At 56.4% G+C, this 17748-nt stretch overlaps 1 protein-coding gene across 1 annotated transcript in view; it reads right to left on the bottom strand.

The window, feature by feature from the left end:
- The window catches only part of TMEM132E (transmembrane protein 132E), a 54187-nt gene extending 38678 nt beyond the window's left edge, over nt 1-15509 (bottom strand). The window contains exon 1 of the mRNA XM_030850491.3: nt 13879-15509. Within this exon, the coding sequence (XP_030706351.2) occupies nt 13879-13945 (67 nt within the window). The 5' untranslated portion in view covers nt 13946-15509. The remainder of the gene's footprint in view (nt 1-13878) is intronic.
- Between the last annotated feature and the right edge of the window lie 2239 nt (nt 15510-17748).

Below are 17748 nucleotides of genomic sequence, written 5' to 3' on the forward strand. Positions count from 1 at the left end.
ATAGTTGGCCACGCTTCCCCCAACCTCCAACACCCTCACGAGAAACCTCTGCAGACACAACAGCAAGCCCACTGGCCTGGGAGCAGGGACCTGAGTCTCAGGTCCGGCTCTGCCACACCTGACTGCTGTGTGCTGGGCTAAGATTGTTCCCCTGTCTGGACTTTAATCTCCCCATCTTTCAGATAAGGATGGTTCCAGGATGAGAGGGGCCTGAAGTTCCCATCTACCTCCCCTAACTTTAAGTATCTCCCCCCACTGAGCGGCCCCTCTGCACCACAGTCCAGGGAGAATTTCAGAGTGCAAACCAACAGGCGCTGATGGAGGGCTAGCTGCACACAGGGCACCACTCAAGGAGGTTCACACTTTCTCTCTTCCCTTTGGCCAGTTCTTTAGCAGGGAGGGTACTGATAGCATCTCCTGTCTATCCAGCCTCTGGGCAGTGCTGAGTACTTTACACATCAGCTCATTGAATCCCCATGATCTGAGATGCAGGTGCTGTTTGTTATTATCCCACTTTACAGATAAGAAGCCTGAGGCTTAGGGAACAGAAGTGACTCCCTCCAGGTCGGTGACAGAGTAGAGGTTCCCTGGCTGCAGTGCTGTAGTCTTTCCACTGCTGTAGCGGATGGACAAAGGTCACCCCATGTGGAGCTCAACACACCAGGTCACAGAGATTTTGGCAGTGGTTGCCGCTTTCCGAAATCCAGGTGAGCCAGTCTCTGTTTGCCTTCCCCTCTGCCCCCTGCACTGAAATCGTTTGCATCCTTGACTCACACTGGCTGGTAACCGTGTCTTCCTGCCGCATGATCAGTGTTTGTCACAGTGCTTGGTGTGGAGCAGGTGTTCAAAAACACGAGCTGAATCAACCTGTAGCTACTCTTTACTGAGCACTTACTACAAGCCAGGCTCTGCTCCAAGCACACTCCATGCCTTTATTATTTATTCACTACCACAATCCTGTGAGGAGGGTACTCTTATTATCCCATTTTATAGATGTGGAAACTGAGCCACAGGGCAGTGATGTAATTTTTCCAAGACTGCAAAGCAAGGTTATGGCAGCTGATTGTGACTGAAGGCAGGCAGGTGGGAAGGAATAAACATCCCCCTCTCTGGTCTCTGTCACTCATTTAGTGCCCAGATGTTTCTTCTGGGTGGTGCCCCAGGTGGAAAGGGTGAGGGGAGGGGAAGGAGCAACGTTTCTATTCATTCATTTCACACAATAGGTACTGAGCATCTTCTCTGGCGAGGCACTGGTTCAGGTGTTGGGAATACAGCTGTGAACAGAATAGATGTGGCCCTGCTCGTGGGGCTTCCATTCCAAGGGGGGGGAGGTGTCAGTCTATGAACAAGAAGAAACATAACTATACAGTATGTCAGGGGGAGAAAAATGGAGCAGGGTCGGGGCAGAGTGAGGGGCAGGCAGGGCTGTTTTAAGTAGGGCGTGGCTGGGAGGGCCACCCGGGTAAGATGCATTTGAGCGCGGACCTGAAGGAGGCAGGGGGGCGATGAGTCATGCTTATTTGGAGGAAAAGACCAGGCAGAGGGGTAGGAAGGACCTGAGGCTCGGCACCTGGCATGGGTGAGGCCAGCAAAAGGGACGGTGTGGTCGGAGCTGAGTGGGTGACAGGAAAGATATGGTCAGAGAGGTATTGTCAGGAAAAAGGACACTCGTGTGGCCTGTCAGCCCCTGAAGGACTCTGGCTTTCACTCTCAGTGAGTTCAAGGTGACTTGATCAGGCCTATGGTCTGTAGCATCTCCTGGAAGAAGGGGAAGGAGCGTGGCCTCTGGGAGGCATCTGGGAGCTGCTGCCTGCATGAATGGGAGTCCCCAAGGCCAGCATGAACCATGCCAGGGCTGGGGAGGAGCTGAGCCGGCTCTAGGCTGGGCAGGGAATCTCCGAGAAGGACCCCAGAGAGTCCCCAAGGCTCACCGGTCCCCAGAGCACTAACTCCAGGGCCCCGAAAATACCTCCAAGGGGAGAATGTGGTAGGGCCCTTGGGGAGCGCCTAGCCCTGCACCTTCCAGGATGGCAGCCATTTGCCACGTGTGGCTGTTGAGCCGTTGAAATGGGGCCAGTTGTGATGGAGTTGTGACAGAGTTGTGATGTGCTGCTGACAGTGTAAATTGCATGGGGTATTTCGAAGATGTAACACAAAAGGGAAAAAAAAGAATGTAAAAATCTCATTAACTGTTTTTACACTGATTACATGTTGAAATGTTCATCTTTTGAATATATTGGTTGAAATATAGTAGTAAAATTCATTTCACCTGTTTCTTTTTACTTTCCTCACGTGGTAACTAGAAAAATTGGAATTACACATGTGGCTCGTGGTACGTTTCTGTTGGACAGCACTGATCCAGCACGGCAACCCTGCTCTCACGGGCAGGGAAACTAAACTGCAGCAGGAGGAAAAGATTTGTCTGAAGGCAAGCAGTTGGCTGAAAGAACACCCGGGACAGAGGAACCCGGTGGGAGGCTGGGGAGATGAGGGCCCTCTGGGTGGAATGGGACACCTGAGCGACTCCTAAGGGCTCATGATGAATTATAAATGGTTACAGAGACCACACACTGAGTTCTGCCTGTTCTCCTTACCCAGCCCCCACAACCCTACAGGATGGGCAGCTGGAGGGATCAGCTCTGGGACCAGGGTGTCCACGAGCTTTCAGGTTGCAGGTTGCAGCAGCAGAAGTGCTTCAGAGATGCCTGGCCTCCGTCAGAATCTCCCTGTATCCTTAGACCTGATTTCTGGCAATGGCACAGGCTGCCTGCCCTGATGGTGTACAGGTAGCCTTTATGCCCACCTTGGGGGCTGCCACAGAGGAGATGCAAATATTGGGAAGCCGTGGACTCAAGGGCCAGGTACCCACCCTGGCATTGTGTGCTCTGGGTCCAGCTGCATTCACAGGAAGGCCTCCTCCACCTTGGGGTGGAGAGACCCTGGAAAGTGGGGGAGATGCTTGAAGCTGTTTTCCTGGGAAGGGAAGGAGGGAGGCAGGGAGGGAGGGAGAGGGGCCAGCAGCTGGCCACTGCTGTTTTTAAAACAAGCAGCATGTTGCTAGGAGGCATCAAGGGTAAAAAAAAAATAAGACCCCAAAGAAAACAAAACCAAAAAACTCAACCACCAGAAAACAGCTCTCCGGGAACTCTTTGGCACTGTCTTAAACATGCTTCCTGGCAGTGAGGCCTGGCACCGGGCAAGAAAGGAAGGAAACAAACCTGCTGATTGTTTCCTGAGCCCCTCGGGCAGGCACACAGCTTCTGTTCTGGGCACGTCCATGTACACTGGTTTATTATCCTTGTGGCAGCATAGCAGAGATAGGTGATGCTATTATGCCCATTCTGCAGATGGGGAAGCTGAGGCTCAGGGAGACGAGGCAGGCGAGTGCTCCCGGGTAACCTAGCGACACAGCAGCAGGGCTACGATTCCAACCTATGTTTGGTTTTGGGCGACTCGAAAACCACAGTCTGACGTGACTGGCTTCTTCTGAGGCTTTCCTGGAGCCTCAGTCACTGACAGTGACCCTGGATGGATCGGACCCCTGAGCTTCTGGCTGCCAGGGTGAGGGAAGAGGAGGGAGGCTGGGCCTTGGACCTCTATTAAAAATTGCGAGAGAGATCCTGTCTGTCTCAGTATTCTCACTGGGCCACCTTCCCCAGTACTCCTGACCAGACAATAAAGACATTCCTGTCCCCACCCAAGGGGGTCAGAACTGGCTGTGAGCTACAGGCAAGTCCCTCTGCTCTCTGGGCTTTAGCTGCTAAATTAATAAAAAAGCTCCAAATACTGAGCCATATGCTACAGGCTCCCCAGTTGCCATCCTATCTTACAGAGGCATAAACCAAGGAGTAGAAATGAGAGGTCAGGCTGCTGCTAAGTGGCAGAGCTGGCGTTCAGATTCGTCTTCCTGGTTGTCTGCCATGTGGTGGTACCTCTGACGATTTCTAATGGTCATTCCCCATCCCAAGAGCCCTCACTCCCAGATCAGCTGCTGGAACAGCTTCCTTCAATATTGCTCCAATCTGCAAATTGCCCCCAGCCAAGTCATTGTTGCTAGATCCCTGCTTTGATCAAGCCACTCCCTCGCTCCACAATACGCCACAGCTCCCCAGTGCTCCAGGGAGCACAGGGTCAAAGTTCTGAGAGGTCTTAAGAGATCATCCAGGTAACCCTGCATTTAGCCCCCTTGCCTGCTATTCCCTCACAGGCAGCTGTGGCTCTTCCCATGCTGGACTCAGAGCTGGTAGGCCAGGGACAATTTTTGCCCTATGTTTCTGTCTTCCTCAGGGTCTTGGACACAGAGTGGATGCTGACTGATTAGTCTTAAGAGGCAGAATTCTTGAACCTGGGTTAAGGCCTTCTGCAGTGGTACTTCTTCCATGAAGTCTCCCCTGATTTCTCTAGCAGATACGAGATTTCTCCCTTCACAACTCTGTATCCCTTCCAACATGTCTATGGCATAATTTTATCACAATCTGTGGAGAAACAGCTCATCTCCCCAGGACAATGCCTTAGAAGCTCCTCGTGGGACAGGCCCTGTATCTTCTTCATTTTCACACTTAACACAGTGCCTGGCATGTGCTGATAATATTAATAACAGTAATACTGAGAACTATCATTTTCAGACACTCTGTGCCAGGCACTATTCTCAATATCTGACTTGGAATAACGACTCAACTCATCACAAGAGCCCTCTAAGTTGAGTATTTTTATAATCATTTGCAGATGAGGAAACATGCACAGTGGTTAAGTAACTTGCCCAGAAATCACAAGGGGATGGACAAAGCCAGGCAGGTTGGTGTTAGAGCCGAGTGCAGGGAAAAGGTGAGGGTGGAGGAGAACTATGAACGTCAGGAGAGACCGAACAGTCTGCTGGCTGCAAAGGTGCCCAGCACAGGGCATATTAGGTGCTCAGTTAGTAGAAGTGACTATTAAGATAACTAGAGGGCTTCCCTGGTGGCAGAGTGGTTAAGAATCCGCCTGCCAATGCAGGGGACATGGGTTCGAGCGCTGGTCCAGGGGAATCCCACGTGCCGCGGAGCAACTAAGCCCGTGTGCCACAACTACTGAGCCCGCGTGCCGCAACTACTGAAGCCCACGTGCCTGGAGTCCGTGCTCCGCAGCAGGAGAGGCCACAGCAGTGAGAAGCCCATGCACCGCAGCAAGGAGTAGCCCCTGCTCGCCACAACTGGAGAAAGCCCGCTCACAGCAATGAAGACCCAACACAGCCAAAAATAAATAAAATAAATAAATTAAAAAAAAAAAGATAACTAGATAGTTCAACAGCCGCTCAGACCCAGGTGGGTGGTCGGCGGGTGCTGGGTGGGGAAGGGCTTCCCAGGCAGGAGCGCTGCAGCCAAGTGGGGAGCTCAGCCCTCTGCACCAAGCCAGCCCCACTCCCACCCCGGCTTCTCACCCTGCCACCTCCCCCAGCTGCAGCCCCCTTTCCTCAGCATCTCAGACCTCTCATGCACGGGGGCTGGCGGTTGGCAGTTTTTCTCCTGTCGGGAGCAGCCACAGAAAACTGAGATCATTTCTCTGCTGTGTTGGCAGCTGAGAAAATGGCAATTTTTCGTATTTCCAATCCAAGAGATCCTTCCTATTGGACAAAGGCCCCACATGCCTGTCTCTCCCCAGAAGGGACAGGGCAGGGGAGACTGGGGTGACCCGGGGAGACTCAGGACAGGGCAGTGGGTCAGCTCGGGGCAGGTCATCTCGTTGGCTAAGAGGCATGGGCTGCAGTGGTCTTGCGGTGGCAGGGGGCCAATCGTGGGAGGAAGGGGCCACCGGCTGAGCACTTGCAGACATAAAACAGGGACAAGCAGAGAGGTCAAAGCAACAGGTAATCTGGAGTCGCTGTGGGACTTCTCAGAGATCCAGGCAGACTTGGTTTTTGCTGCAGCCCCATTTTACGTACAGGAAGCTCGAGTCCATGGAAGAGGCCTGGGTGGCCACATAGCTAATTTGGCTGGTCGGGTCTGGAAGCCAGGCTTGCAAATCCTTGGGTGGTCTCTGCAGCAGTCTGTCCCCTGCACACCCTGGTCCTGCCTCCGATGGGGTGGCCGCGCGGTGGCAGGAAAGACAGCCACAGGCAAGATTGTGCGGGGCAAGGAGCTAGAGAGCAGACAGAGATCCCCTCTGTGGCACGGGGGCTGGGGTCCCTATCCCCACAGGTCTGGAGCTCTGCAAGCCTGCAGCTGCCAGCAGCTCAGGTCACTCTCACTCTAAACCCTGCTATGTCTGCCCATTTCACTCAGTTTACCAGGTAATCTTCTAGGGCCTCCCTTCCCTACTTAATCTCTCTGCACCCTTCCCAGCCTGCACTGTGCTCCAGCCCCTCTGGCCTCCTTGCTGTCTTGAATGGTCAAGCTCACCCCTGCCCTAGGACTGGTCCCAATGTGATATTCAGATATTCGCTTAGTATGCTCCCTTGCCTGCTTCAAGTCTGCTTAATGACATTTAATCAAGTGAACATTCATTTTAATACTGCACAACCCCTCCCAACACACACACACACACACACACACGCTGGAATTCCCAATTCCCATACCCTACCTTTCTTTTATTTTCCTCAGCTCTTGTTGCCTTCTGACATATAATTTACTTATTGTATGTATTTATTATTTACTGTGGCCTCCTCTCTGCACCCCCGCAAGAATAAAGGCTCCATGAGTGCAGGGCTTTTTGCTGTATTCATGGATTAAGACCAAGTGCCTGGAACAGTGCCTGGCCCACAGTAGGCAACAACTGAATACTTACTGAGAGACAGGGAAGCAGTCTATGTGTACATGTATGTGCACAAGTGTACATTCAGCGACTCGTCTGACAAATTGTCAAATGCCTACTTTATTCCAGAGATCCCAATAGACACCGGGGGTTACAGCACCGGGAAGAGGGCACAAAACTTCCAGGTCCATTCAAGTTTAATGCCAGTGAAGGGGCCAGGCAGTGCAGTTTACAAAGGGCAAATTGGAAATGAGTGGCAGGGGTTGGTGGGTCTTTGTTTAACTCAGAATCAAGGCAGGCTTCCAGGAGGAAGTGTGGATCCACTTGGGCCTAAAGGCTGAGTAGGAGATGGGGCAGAAGAGTGTTCTGGTCAGAGGGAACAGTATGTACAGAGGCTCTGACATGGAAAAGCACGTGACCCATGTAAAGGACTGGAGAGGTGAGTGCGGCCAGATGGGTGGGCCTTGCTTAGGTATGTGGGCATGTGGCTGTCAGTCCCCATCTGTGCTTATTCCCTGTGTGCATGAGACAGAGGGGTACGGCAAGAAGACCTCTGTATTTGTGGTCAGAAAACCTGACCTCAAGAGCTGGTGTGGCCAGGTCTCCACTGAGCCTCAGCTTTACCCTCTGTAAAATGGGATCCTAGTTGCTGCCTTTACCTGGCGGTCACTGGTCTCCCAGTGACCAAATGAGATCATGGATCTAAACTCCAAAGAACTGCTGGGACCCTCAAGTGTACGGGTGAGTACCCATGACCGTGTGGGTGTGCATTTGAGTGCGCTGCACTGCCAGCTCCCACCGACACCTTTCTCCTGCTGTGACAAGTCTGCTGCATCATCTGTACCAAGCCACCAAAAATAGACTTGCTCCTGGCCCTGAGCCAGGCTCCCCATCAGTCTTGGGGGCTGGGGGAGGGTGGGTGAGGCCTGCAAGGTGGGGTCCTACAACCTCTGGGCAAAGGCAGTCATCTTGTCTCTCACCATCGGACACTCAATGTGCAAGAGGACAAAGGCCACCTCGGAGGGCTGGGGCTGCGCTTCCCTCATCAGATTAGGGCCTCTCTGAAGATGGGAATGTCTCCCTTGTCATAATGATCCCCAAGGGCAGGAACCATTTCCCCTCCACCCTTTCTGTCCCACAGAAAAGCAGAGAGATTATCACTCAACGTGACTCTGGCTGATTCTGTTTAAGGGCTGACCACCTCTGGGGCTGTGTTCCTGGGGAGGGGTTTGGGCTTGAGGGTGTCCTGGTTGCCTGTTCTCTCCCAGGGTTAAGGGCTCGCCCTGTAAGGTCTGATGCTGTCCAGACCTGGATCCTTGGATGGGGATGCCTCTGAGAACCCGGACCAGTTTGAGTGTCATCCATTTATCCAGGTGATCCTGGGCACATCACTCTCCCAGCTCTAAGGATCCTGAGAGATGGGCTCAGGAAACAGAAGCTGAGAAATTCCTCTAGCACACGACCTGCCCACTGCCCTTCAGTTTGAGTTGAACAGGAAGTCACACAAGAGAAGAGAGTAACCAGTTGCCCATTCTCATAGGCCAAAAAAGGTGTGGGTGAGAATGCAGCAGGAAGGATTCAAGTCTGATAAAAAGCAGAACTTTCCAAAGGCAGATAATTATCTAGATAATTTGGACCAAAAAGGGTTTTATTCAATTACCTTTTCTACCCTTTTTTTCTTCTGCACTGAATTATTCATTCTTGCGTTCATTCATTTGTGCAACAAGCATTGAATAATCCAGGTAATTGCTTCCATTTTCCACTTCATCCTGCTGGGTTGTCTGGCAGCCAGCAGGGCCTGGGGCAGTGGAGTGGAGGGGGGGACCTGGGGGGGAGGCGGTGGGGGAGGAGCAGAGAGGGGCAAACTTGGCAGAGGAAAGGAGATAATAACTTCTGGACGCTCAGCCTATCTCCCAAGGGTGGCTTGTCCCCTCTGTTACCACACCGGCCTCACCTGTCTTAGTGCGTGCCCCGCCCCCTCCCCGGCAGCCCATTGGTCCTCCAGAGACTGATGCCGTAGTTGGCAGAGAGTCGGTGCTCCCGGATACACTGCCCCATCCTTGGGGACTGCTGGATTATGGCACCGCCAGCTGAATTGATGATAAGGAGGCCCACTTTTCATTTAAAAAGACAGAGCAGGAAAATAGAAAAATTAATTTATTTTCAAAAAAACAAAAAAGCCACCCCACAACTGGTTCATTAATCTCTTATTAAAATTCTGTGCTGAGCACTGTCAAGGAAGAAGTAAGGAAGACCCCGGGGAGGGAACGGGGAGGAAGAATCACATCCATTTGCTAGCGTCTGTGGCTGGCCTCTGTGGAAGGAGCATGGGTGTGGGGCGGAGAGACAAGGGAGGCGACAAGAGGCTTCTCTGTGGCAGAACAAGTGAGCTGGAAGGGGGCTCGGCGGGCATCGCCTCCTCTCACTCTGCAGAGGAGGAAAACAAGACTTGGAGAGGGAGGTGACCGTCCTGTGGCTACGCAGCAAGCTGATGACAAAGTCAGGATTTGAACCTCTAAATGATGGATCCCAGGGATCCAGACCGCCTGGAATTTCAGAATGCGGGCCTTTTTCTCATCTCCCCAACTGGACTTCAAGCTCATGAAAAGGAGTCGAAGATCAGGTCTTGAGCCCCTCCATGTGCCCTCTGTAGTGCTTGGCAAGGTTTATTAACACTACTGGTGATTGATTACCTTGACTGCTTGGGACCCGAGGCTAGTTTGAGGCCAGGGATCTTTGTATGAAGCCGAAGCCTCAGACAGAGGGGATGACAGAAGTGGTGGAATCTCTGCCGAGGGGCCTGGGGCAGACTGCCAATCTAGCAAACCCCTTTGGGCTCTGGTGCTGGTCCTGGTTCCAGAATGAACTAGCAGGATGACCTTGGCCGGTCCCTTTCCTTCTCCGAGTGTCCATTTCCACATCCGCACAAAGGTTGGATTTGGAGGTTCTGTGATCTCTTTTAGTTTCGGTGCTGTGAATGGCCATCACTGTGGGTAGGGCAACAAAGAGAGACCACCCCGCCCCCTATCCCTTCTGCCCCAGGTTGGAGTTGGTGCCTCTCTGGTTCTCAGATTCTGCAGCATCACAAGCACTCACTACCGATCTCAGGCCTGGGGTCTATCACTTTCAGACAAGCCCCGAGGGAGGGCCAGGAGATGCCCGGGTCCCGTCCTGGTGTTGCAAAGTGGCCTTCGCTCCTTCAGCCAAGCACTATCCTCAGAATGGATTCCAATACAGCTCATTTTCTGCCACCAAGTTTATAACACATCCCCACCTACTGGTCTTAAACATTAACAAGGCTGTGTTGTGGCATAAGGCTCCATGTGGCCAGGAAAATGGGTGTGTGTAGAGGGGGGAGCGGGAAGCAGCATTCCTCACTCCCAGTAGTGAGGGAGCCTCCCAAGGCCAGCACTGACCCTGTCCTCCTGCTGTGTCCTCCCTCCATCTCCAAAGGAGCCCAGAACTTGGGTAATTGGTGGGGTGGGGACAGCACGGACACAACCCGGAAGAGAAGTCAGGCTGGTGACCACAACAGTGAGGACACGTGCATTTGAGATCACGTATTCGGAGCATCATGGGACACTACATTCACATCCGTGTTACAACACGTCACCCTAGACACGTATATCCTATACGGGCCACTCAAGGGGTATGGCACAACTCTGCCCCATCCCCATGCTCTCTTCCTGGTGTCTCTGTCTGTCTCCTCCCACTCCCCTCTTCTGCCTCACACCCCAGAGCTCCCTTTTCAACTGACACTGCGAGGGCCCCCAACAGAGTTATCTTCACACCCCATTCATTTCTTTTGAGTGCCTACTATGTGCCAAGCACTGGAGAGTGGGGCAAGACCGAAGAAGACATGGCTCTTGCCCTAAATGCAAGTGTGTGGGGATCAGGAGGGGTACATGTATAGATATGCCCATAAATATGCCCACACATACCCTTCACACACACACTGCCGTCCCTGAGGAGTGCTGGGAAGGCAGCATGAAGGGCCAAGGCAGCACAGGAAAAAGACCAATTACTTCTGTTGGGGGTTAGGAGCTGCTGATGAGCAGCCAAAGGGTAATCTAGGCAGACTCCCTGGAGGAGGTGATGTTTCAGTTGGGCTTTGAAGGCAAGGTAAGGATTTCCGGAGGCAAGGTAATCCAGATGAAGGGGTTGGTGGGTGCAAAAGCAGAAAGGCAGGAAGTTGAAAAGAGTGATATCTCATAAGATGCACGGAGGATAGAGAGGGGGCAGTACCGCAGAAGTGAAGATGTAGATTGAGACAAGATCACAGAGGGCCTTGTATGTTGAGGGGGCAAAGAGTGTATCCTTGATCCTACAGGCAGTGGGGAGCCAGTGAAGGATACTGAGTAGGAAGCTGACACAATCAGTCCTCTAACAGGTTAAACAACCACCATGCCTTGCTAAACTCCTATCCAAACTAAAAATGGAGCAGAACACCTCCCCAGAGACCAGATGCAGGAAAGTGGCCTTCTCAGATGGTTTCTGGCAGAAGCCTTGAGACTGACAGCAGTGTAGGGGCTGCCACCCCAGAGGCTGAGCTGGGCCCTGAAAGGTAGTGGGGCTCCGTTCACACATGGTATCTGCCCAGTTGTCCTGGCAGAGAGTGAGAAGGGGAGGGATGGGCCAGGGGCCACACTGTTGGGGAAGATGGGGAACATGAGGGAGGCAGCCCGAGGTCACCCTGCCCGATGGCGCCAGAGTCAGAAACCCAGGCTATTTGGCTCCCCGTCTGGCTGTGTGGTCAGAGCCCTGTGGCCTCGGTAGCCTGCCAGGCATGAAAAAGTGCAACTGTACCCCCTCTCCAGCATCTTTGAAGAGCCCAGAAAACCCTACCAAGAGTTAGCTTGAAATGAGACTAAATCCATGTACCCTTTTCCTGATAAAGGCATCATTTGGGTGGGTGGGTGTTGGTATTCCTGAAGGGGAAACCCAGGCGAGATGTATTTTTGTGGGAGGAACTTCTTTGGCCTTATCCATCTGGGGGGGGTCCCCAAGCTTTGAGCATCTGCTGGTACCCTTCCCTAAGGAAGGGGAGTCTGAGGCATGGGCTGGGGATTCAGGGAAGAAACTTGGAAAGGGAGACAGATAATCAGCGGGGGGAAATGCCTGCCCAGTGGGGGACCCAGGCTCCACCTCCTCAAATAGCTTCCTTCTAATCGCCAGCCAATCCTGGGCCCTGGGTGTCCCGCGCACTGTGCTAAGCACTGGCTGTGTGGGGGACAGAGCAGAATAAGCCCACCACCTGCCTCCACCACTCCAGGACTAAATGGGTACAGAGAAGACACCGATATCTAAGGAGAAGAGGAGGCAGATTTATTCCAAAAGAAGCAATGCAAGGACAGCAAGGCCCTACTGGGGCTGGGTTTTAGGACATCGACAAGATTCTGGGAGGTGAGGGAGGGGAAAGGATCCTTAATCGGAGGCTGAGGGGTCAGAAAGGTGGGCCGTCGGATTCCAATAAGAGTGTCTGAGCTGCCTGGAGGTGAGGCCATGGCTGGGCTTTTGGAAGGGAACTCTGGGAGCAAGACGCAGGGGATGGGGGCAGAACCACGCCTAGACCCAGGCCTGACCTGGGTTTCCTCCTGCTGCGCCCCCAAACTCCCTGCTCACTGGGTCCAGGTCACAAGCCTAGCCCCTGCAGTTCCAGCGTGCAGACATCCAGAGTCCCCTCTCCCCACCTCCTCCCTACCCTCAGTCTTGCACACGGAGCCCGAGATTTCTGGGTCCCAGCAGCATTCCCCCTGCCCATTCTTCTGATAAAGAACTGAGGTTGGCTGTGCCTGGTGAAATGAACGCAAAACAGCCCCCCAACCCCGAGCCACCCCCTCGCTGAAGCCGGGGAGAACCAATCTACTCGTAGAGGGAGGTCAGCCTGTTCCCCACTCCATCCTAGCCTCAGGACCCTAGCTTCCCAGAGCCCATTCTTCTCCTTATTCTTTCAACCTTGAGAAGGAGCCTTGGTCTGGGTGAGAGAAGCCGCTGGTTAGAGACCTTGGGCGCGCTCACGGCCCGCCTGGGCAGGCTCCTAGGGACCAGGCAGACGTGGGCAAAAGCTGAGCAGGGTACATGGAAGGTCCTCCGCCAACGCGGAGAGCCCACTGCCCCCTCCATCCTAGCCCCTCTCCAGGCTGTCCAGGCTCACCCCTCGGCGTGGGGCAGCCAAGTCCCCCATCCCTTGCTGGCTGGGGAACTATGTGCCCGCTCCGCTCGTTTCCCGTTGGGAGGGGGCAGAGAGCCTCTCTTTCTCCATTCTCCCCTCCCCCCCCCCCCAGCTCTCTCTCTCCCCCGTCGGTCAGCGCCCCTCGCCTCCTGGAAAGCCTCCAGCTTGCGGAAGGCCCGCTGCAGCCTCCTCCCGTCGGATCGGAGTTCCCACTCTGGGGGGCTGTTCCGCGACCCTAGGTCCCCCACCCATACCCCTGCTGTCCCACTGCCGAAGAGCGCGAACCCCGGCTCCCACCCCCTTTACCGCGGAGCCCGGGGCGAGCCTGGGGAGCAGACGCAACAGATTGCAGAACGCAAGAGCGTAGAGCCCGTTCCCTCCGCCCGCCGCCCAGACCCCCGCCCTCTGGCTCGGCTAAGCCGGCCATTTAGATGCAGCTCACAGGACGGCGGGCAGGCGATCCCCGGGCCCCTGTCCACTTCCCTTCTCCAGGACCGCCGCAGGAAGCGAGGCAGCGGGCGGCGCGACCCCGCACCGGCCTGCGCGCCAGGGGTGGGGGTAGACACGATCACCGCGGTCCCAGCAGCCCTCAGCCCCGCCGGCTGCCGGGCTGGGAGTGGCAGGAGGGGCGGCCCGGACGCGATCCAGCGGATCCCTCGGGTCCCTTTAGATTTCCGTGGGCGGACACGCCCCCAGACTCCCGGGTTTGGACTCTGCTCTCTAACCAGGAGGAGGTTGCAGTGATACCCCCTCTCGTCCTTTTCCGGGGCCGGATTCGGTCCCCAGGGCGGGCCTCGCAGCCTCCGCTCCCGCCAAAGGGTTTGGGGGCTGGAGGTAACTCGAGCTGCCGCCCGAGATGCTAAGCTGGCAACGGCGGCTGCGAGCCCGGGGGTGGAGGTTCTCCTTCTCCAGGCTCCTCTCTGCCCCCTCCAGCGGCTCCCGCCGCATCTTCACTCCCGAGTCCGCGCCGCGATACTCACCGTGGGCGAGCAGCGCCGAGAGGCAGAGCAGGGCGGCGCCGCCGCGGCCCGGCATCCCTGGGGCCATGGCCGAGGAAGGAGCGGGAAGGGGCCGAGGGGGCAACGGTCAACGACGACTTGGCCCCAGGCTGGGCTTGGTCACATCCAACTTCTGGTGGCCGTGGCGCCCGGCTGTCTCTGCTGAGGCTCTGATGGCCAGGGAGTGAAATTCGGGGACACTTTGAGGGGAGGGGGCGTCCCGGGCGCCGCCGGCTACACCCTCGGAACTGGTGGGGTCGCAGCACCAGGCGGGAGGAGCCTCCACCTCCCGGCTGGTGCCCCCTGCAGGATCTGTGCGGCTAGGGGGGAGCCGCACTTGCGCTCCTGGGGCCGGGTGGCCACTGGCGTCTCGCGGGTTGCCTAGGGCCAAGTGTCGGTTTCCACAGCCCCGCGGTCCCGCTCGAATCCGAACTCGTTCGAGGGTGCAGATTTCCGATGCAAATCTCAGTTTCTTCGGTTTCGGTAGTAACCCCACATGGATATCGCGGCTTCCTTCCTCTGAACGCCCTGCAGCAGCACCTCCAGCATAAAAATCCCAGGTTAGGTGCAAATGAATGATTTCTTTCGCAGAGAAAGAGAAAATCCAGGCAACTTTAATCCATCTGGAGAAGGAAAAGTTTCCGTGCAGTGATGAGACCGGCGACGCGGGTCGCCACGACCCGAGGCAACGCCCGGACCGAATGCCCGAGATGGGCAGCCCGCGGCTTGTCCGCTCGCCGAGCTCCCTGCTTGGCTCCAGCGCGCTATCTCCAGTCTCGATCAGGGCCCGGGCTCCACACAGGCAGGCTCAGCGTCGCCTGCCTGGGCAGCGGCACCGCGGCTGGCGCGAGGGTGGCGCGGCTGGAACGGGCTGCCCCATGGAGATGGGGTTTGGAGAAGCGAGTGAGCGGGAAACCCGGCTATTGCGCCTGACCCCAGACCTTCCTGCCCCGTGCGCCGACTCCAGCCTCCTGGCCGTGAGCGTCGTAGGATGGAGAGGGGCTCGGCCAGCCCGCGGCAGCCTCGGGTCGCCCCCCTCTCCTCCCTGGTCTCGCTGTCTCAGGAGAGGGCCACGCTGCTCCGCCTTCCCCGGGGGAACCTGCACAAACCTTGAACTTTTCCGGGGTTCAGAGTCTCCGATGTCTCCTCCTCCCCGCCGCCCCCGCCCTGCCCCCGGATGCCCGATGTCTCGGTGCAGCCGGGCATCTGCTCTCTCTCTCTCTCTCTCTCGGAGTCACTTTGGGTGAGCGGAGCGCCGCGCCTGCCTGTGCTGCGGGCGGCGAGACCCCGGCGCCACGCCAGGGGCCGGGGCACCGGGCGCCCGCGCAGCCCGTGGCCAGGGAGGCGGCAGCTGGTGCCTACGGGGCCGAGTGGAGAGGAGGTGCCAGCAGGGGGGCCGGCTCCCCATGGACGAGTGTGAGGGGAGAAGAAGAATCAAGGAGCAAAAAGGAAGAGGAGGTGGGGGGAGCCACAGTTGCACGAAGCCGCCGCCGCCGCCGCCGCCGCCGCTGCCGCCGCCTCCTCGGCGATCGCGCCGGCTGCTCCGCCGTAAATGACTCGAGAGAAACACACACACTCGCGCTCGCCCTCCCTCCTCCCTCGTCCGGGATTCAGCGCCCACCCCGGCAGTAGCTGGTGCGGAGCCTGGCGCGCTCGCTCCCTTCCCCTCCCCTCCCCGATTCCCCGTGGTCACGTGGCCCCGGAGCGCGCGGCCCACGACTCGCGCACCACGGAGACGCCCCCCCACCTCTGCCTCGCGCCCCAGCTTCCCCTCCCCTGTCCACGTGTCCATTCCGCATTCCCAGCCTGGGAGCGCGCGCGTCTCCTTAATGAGACTTGGGCAAGGGCCGACCTCACGATTCCGCTAACCCCTGTTTCATGTTTTATTTTTCCTCCCCAGAGCAGGCTAGCGCTGGGGCCCCAGTGGGGCCGGCCGGCTGCGGCGGCCACATTTCCCCCGGGGAAGACGCCACCGCAGCCACTGTTGTCCCTTTTCAAAGGATGCTCTCTCCTCGCTGGTGGCCAGAGGTGTTTTACGGCCTCTCGGACAGAGGCGCGCATAGAGGGTACCCTATCCCCACCCCCAGAGTCTGCGTGTGGCTATTCGGAGCCCTGGGTGGGAATCAGCCGCGCTGTCGCGCCCAGCCCCTCTCGGGCCGCGCCGGAGCTCGCCGGCTCAGCTCCGTTTGGGGATGGGTCCGGGACGCAGCTCCTGCAAAACCTGTCCGCTGCCGGGGGTGGAGGGACACGAAGAGGAGGGGACATGCCTTCCTACAAGTTGTTTTGCCAGCCTTTAAAGGGACATGGGGATGGGGGTGGGGAACTGTCCTCTTGCACACTCACCCAGGCACCTGCTGCCGAGGGGGAGGGGTGGGGGTGGCGTTCTTTCCCACCGTCAGGCCCGTTCCATTCGAGCGCAACCCAGATCAGACCAGACGAGTCAACCGTCCACTGTCAGCCAGGCACTGGATCAATAGAAATGATTTTATAGCATCATTGGGTATCACGCCCCAACCCCCAAGGACCGGCTCTCAATCCCACTCTACTCTGGAGGAAGAGGGTCTTCAATCCTATGGACATAGCTCGTATGCCGGGGGTGTGTGTGTATCTTCAGGGTCACCCCCCCCCGCCCCCCATATCTCTTCACTCAGCCAGACAGAGTGTGGGAAGAGGTAGGTCAGAGCAAGGCCAGCTGGGGCGCTTCGTCTCTGTCCCTCATCTGCCTGTCTCAGTCCTAGAACTCTCGACACTGTGAGTTTCCTTTTCATCTAGAAAAGTGACATTTTCTTTTTGGAAAATGGGCTTGGAGCCTTCCCGGAAGCCTCCCTCCTCCCGGGCTGCTGGCTGTTGCCGCCTCAGCTTGGCACAGGGGCCTGCGGAGAGCGGCTCTCGCCCCTCCCCATATCCCACGTCTGTCTGGAGCTCGGAGGTGCAGTGTGGGGAGGGCTGGCCGGGCTGTTGGCGGCCCTGGGGATGGAAGGTGCTGGAGTCGTCAAGGAAGATGATTCTCATTAGGCCCCTAATGCCTGATGGCAACTAGCGTCACCCAAGGGCTTATTCACCATCCCACTGAGAGGCGAGCCAGCCTCTGTGTGGGAGAAAGGGGGAAAGAAACCACCTCCTGAGACTGGCCTGGGGTGGGGGTGGGGGTCCAGGAGGAGGAGGACGGAAGCAGGGAGGTCTCCTACCTCTGCCCACCTCCTCACAAGGAAGGGGCACGGGGCTTGTAAAGAGTAAGTCCAGAGGACAGACACAAGTTTGCTTTTCTGAGCTGAGGACCCACTGCTCCGGTGATGTGGGTCAGAGATTTCAGTCCACTCTCCCAGCTTCCTCCGCAGACTGGGCACAGTGTTCCGGTTCTTCTCTCTAGCCCTACCCCGTAACCCAGAGCCCTTAGATAATAGGAATCCAATCTCCCTCTGCCCACTCAGTTTCCCCTCCTCCCTCCCTCCCTCTCTTCCCCCTCCCTCCCTTTCACAATATGGTGAATATTTCTGATATCACAGCCACTGCTCACAACCGTGAACAAGACCGACGTAGCCTGTCCTCGTGGAACTTCCATTCTAGAGGGGAAGACAGACACTAAGCTTGTGATTGATTGCAAGCTGTGATAAGTATGTGGCATAAAAATGCAAGCATTTTTGCTCATCTTATGGAGAAGACTGAGACCCAGAGTCAGGAAGGGTTGGGGGGTGGGGTCAGCCTGCTATCATTAGGGAATATGTAATTTCAGCCTCAGATTCTTCCGGTACCTTCTATGTGGACCCACCTTCATGGACCCTAGAACAACCCCAGCCTTCTGCCAGGCAGCCGGGCAGAAGTTGGGCCCTGTTCCCTGCATGGATGTCCATC

The sequence above is a fragment of the Globicephala melas genome, chromosome 20 (assembly GCF_963455315.2).
Source record: "Globicephala melas chromosome 20, mGloMel1.2, whole genome shotgun sequence".
Taxonomy (NCBI): domain Eukaryota; kingdom Metazoa; phylum Chordata; class Mammalia; order Artiodactyla; family Delphinidae; genus Globicephala; species Globicephala melas.